Here is a 3,667-nt window from a genome sequence, read left to right on the forward strand (position 1 = left end):
ACTTGGCTATGAAAAGAGACAATAAACTTTCCCTTATTCCATCAAGTTTGAGGGAGATATTTTAGAAATATAATCTTGGGGGCAGCTAGGTAGCACAGTAGATAAAGCACTGGCCCTGGGTTCAGGAGGGCCTGAGTTCAAATCCGACCTCAGATATATGACACTTACTAGCTGTGTGACCTTTGGCAAGTCACTTAACCCCAACTGCCTCACTAGAAAGAAAGAAAGAAAGAAAGAAAGAAAGAAAGAAAGAAAGAAAGAAAGAAAGAAAGAAAGAAAGAAAGAAAGAAAGAAAGGTCTTGCACAGGAGAGATATGCTAGTGTATCGCTGACTTTTTTCTAAAGATCTTCTTTAGAAGAGCTTTCCGTCTCCGGGAGTAGCCACGAGAGAGAGCAGCCCCTGCCGCCGCCATGTCGGGCCATCTGCAGTGGATGGTCCTCTGGAACTGCTCCAGCTTCCTCATCAAGCGCAACAAGCAGACGTACAGCACCGAGCCCAACAACCTCAAGGCGGGAAACTCCTTCCACTACAACGGGCTGATCCACCAGAAGACGGTGGGCAAAGAGCCGGCTGCAGACGGCAAGGGCATCATGGTGGCGCTGAAGCGCCAGGCTGGTCAGAGGAAGCCTGCCACTTCCTATGTGAGGACCACTATCAACAAAAATGCCCGGACCACGCTCGACAGCGTCCGGCACATCATCCGCAAGAACAAATACAGGAAAGATCTCTGCATGGCCGCTCTGCGCCGGGCCAGTGCCATCCTGCAGAGTCAGAAGCCAGTAGTGGTGAAGAAGAAGCGAATCCACCCACCCAAGAGTACTTAGGGGGGGCAGACCTACCTTTGGCTAATAAAGTCAAACTGTCGACCTGTCAAAAAAAAAAAAAGAGGCAGAGAGGTGAAGAAAGATGGAGTCCAAGATCAAGGAGGGGTCAGTGGCTGAGGTGAGGGTCCTCTTTAGATTCTCAGGCATTTGTCTTCTTCCAATACTCATGCCAGTCTAGCCAAAGGGAGATAGCTTCTCCCCTACGCAGACCTTTCAATATCAAAACCTGAACCAGTCTGACAAAGTCTTTAAGATTGTTGGGGACAACAAAAGAGCACCTGAGTGGAATCCATGGGATCTGACCCTGCCATTGACTAGCTGTGTGACCTTGGGCAATCTCTGAACCTCAGTTTCCTCTTCTATTAAATGAGTGGGTTTGACTATTGTCTCTAAGGTCTCTGATTCTATGCCTATGATTCTAATTTAAAGAGAAATGTTAAGACAGATTTCGGTACTTAATGTTCTATGACTAGGACGGGTCAAATACCTAATTTTCAATCATACGGAATTACCAAGGGAAAATAAGGAAAGAAAACAAGTTGGGTAAATAGGGGTGGGAAGGGGAGGGAAGGGGAGAAAGATTTGAAACCCAAATAATTAAAATCCACAAACAATCCAAAAGCCTTATTTTTGCTAGTTGTTCAGAACCACCAAGCCCTTCATCCATCGAAGCAGCTAGTAACTAATTAGGCTAGTTAAAGCTTCATTTCCTGTCACTTAGCCTGTCTTCCCCTAAGAGGAGGCACTAATGAGTAGTGAAGTGATTCAAAGGCAAGCATTCAGATAAGTAGAAAGAAACAAAGAGCCAAAATAATCCACAAACAAAGGGCCTAAATTGTTATCTGACCCCCAGGGAATAATGGAAAGTTGATTGTGCCCTCTCCCAAAGCTGCGTCTGAGAAATAAACATTCTTTACCTTGTCACAGCTTTGAAAAGACAGAACCATTCATTATGTCACACAATATCACACAGAGATCTCCCAAAAGTCCTATTAGAACCAGGAAACCACAGCAAGGGACCCAGAGTCCTCATCATTCTACCCTATCCTTCTGCCTCTGGTCAACACCCCTCCTCGGACAACCCAGAAAAGTTACCCTACTCTTTTAAAGACCTCTGGAAATAAAAGGTCTACCTTCATCAGGCGACATACCCCTTCCTACTTCTAATCCTTATCCCCAGAAGGAACAGAAAGGGAAATACAATAGAGTCCTTTAGGGTCAGAAATGAACCTAACGTCTTCAAATTGAGTCAAGTGCAGCCCAGTGGGAAGAGTATGGGATTTAGAGCTGAAGGACCCAGGTTTGAAATCCTGCCTCTGTCACTTACTACCTGTTTGACCTTGGGTAAGTCATTTAACTTTGGGGGACTCATTTTCTTTACCTACCAAAATGAGGGGATTAGACTAGATGCATTCTAATGTCCCTTCCAGATCTAAATGTATGATGCTATGAAGAAGGCATAAAAGTAAACTGGAGAGAGTTGTGGTAACTACCCATAGGACCAGGTGTTAATTGTGATTATTAACAGTAACTGAGGGAGCTGGGTATAATGTATAAAGAGCCAGCCTTGGAGTCAAGAAAAGCTCATTCAGGTCCTCACTCTGATACGTACCAGCTATGCAGCCAGGAACAAGTCTTGAACTTGGACCAACTCTTGGTTTTCCAGGAAAATATAGAGCTATAAGCATCAGAAAAGTTGCTGATGACCATTGGTAGAGAAAGTTACATCATAGGAGACTAGACAAAAAAAAAAAAATCCCACTAGCAGTATGCCTTTACATATCCTTTTCCATCAGTAACTATACTTTCAGCCTTAGAACATAGCTGTGATAACAATGAGATTCAACAAACGAAGAATGAAGACAACTAAAAGTCTGAGCACAGCTAGAGAACAGTAGTGAAGACAGACAGGGCAAATCTACATTCATCTCCCTGGTCTGCAACATCAGAAAACTTGCTTAGCACAGCTTGTTAAAGGGGCCCAATGCAGCCAGATATGCTGAGACTCCTTCTTCAAAGAGAGAGGATAAAATTGCCAACCTCCTCCCATGCATCGTAGTAAAAAAGCGAAAAGGTAGTTGAAGGAGTCTTGGACTGTCATTCAAAGGACTTGAGTTCAACACTTGCCTCTGCTACTGGCTACTTATATGACCTTGGGGAAAGTCCCTAAGCATGTTAGACACTCAGTGTCCTCTACTGTTAAATGAAAAAGTTGGATTAGACAATCTCCATGGTCCCCTCTCTAGACGGACATGGCTTCAGTTCTGTCTTTCTTATTCATACAGACATTCAGATTAGAGCCATTACTAAATTAAAAGTGAACAAATAGTTCTAGAAAAGTTAAAAAAAAAATGTTGACAGACCAGGAAGCAACTGCTATTTTGGCTTTAATATCCAGAAGCACAGCTATAGAGACAAAATAAGGTACTCTGCAAATGAAAGAGATTTTGCAGAGATATATTATTATGGACCAGACATGTAAATTCATTAGAGAGCTTCCAGGTAAGCAAGATCCCTCTACCAATGCAGATCAGCACTTAGTCTGCAAATTGCTGTCTTACAGAGTTACTCAAGAGTTACTGTGCCCAGGGTCACACCTTATATATGATAGAGGCTTCCAGGCCAAATCTCTATCCACTATACCAGGGCTTCTTAAACTTTTTCTACTCATGACCCCTTTTCTGAGAAATTTTTACACGACCCCGAGTATATAGGTATTATAAAATAGGTATACATAACCTTTTCCTGTTGTCAAATTTTTCATGACCCCACATTCAGTTACATTACCCCATATGGGGTCATGAGTCACATTTTAAGAAGCTAGACGCTAAGCCACAGTTCC

General features: G+C 43.1%; 1 protein-coding gene across 1 annotated transcript; it reads left to right on the plus strand.

The window, feature by feature from the left end:
* Window positions 1-408: 408 nt before the first annotated feature.
* On the plus strand, window positions 409-825 carry LOC122725853 (60S ribosomal protein L28-like). The gene has a single exon (XM_043963200.1). The coding sequence runs from the start codon at window positions 412-414 to the stop codon at window positions 823-825; it is 414 nt and encodes a 137-aa protein (XP_043819135.1). The 5' UTR covers window positions 409-411.
* Window positions 826-3,667: the final 2,842 nt, after the last annotated feature.

The sequence above is a fragment of the Dromiciops gliroides genome, chromosome 4 (genome assembly GCF_019393635.1).
Source record: "Dromiciops gliroides isolate mDroGli1 chromosome 4, mDroGli1.pri, whole genome shotgun sequence".
Taxonomy (NCBI): Eukaryota; Metazoa; Chordata; class Mammalia; order Microbiotheria; family Microbiotheriidae; genus Dromiciops; species Dromiciops gliroides.

Bases quoted from the DNA above. Each gene is read 5' to 3' on its own strand.
- LOC122725853 (XM_043963200.1), top strand. From the start codon at position 412: ATGTCGGGCCATCTGCAGTGGATGGTCCTCTGGAACTGCTCCAGCTTC.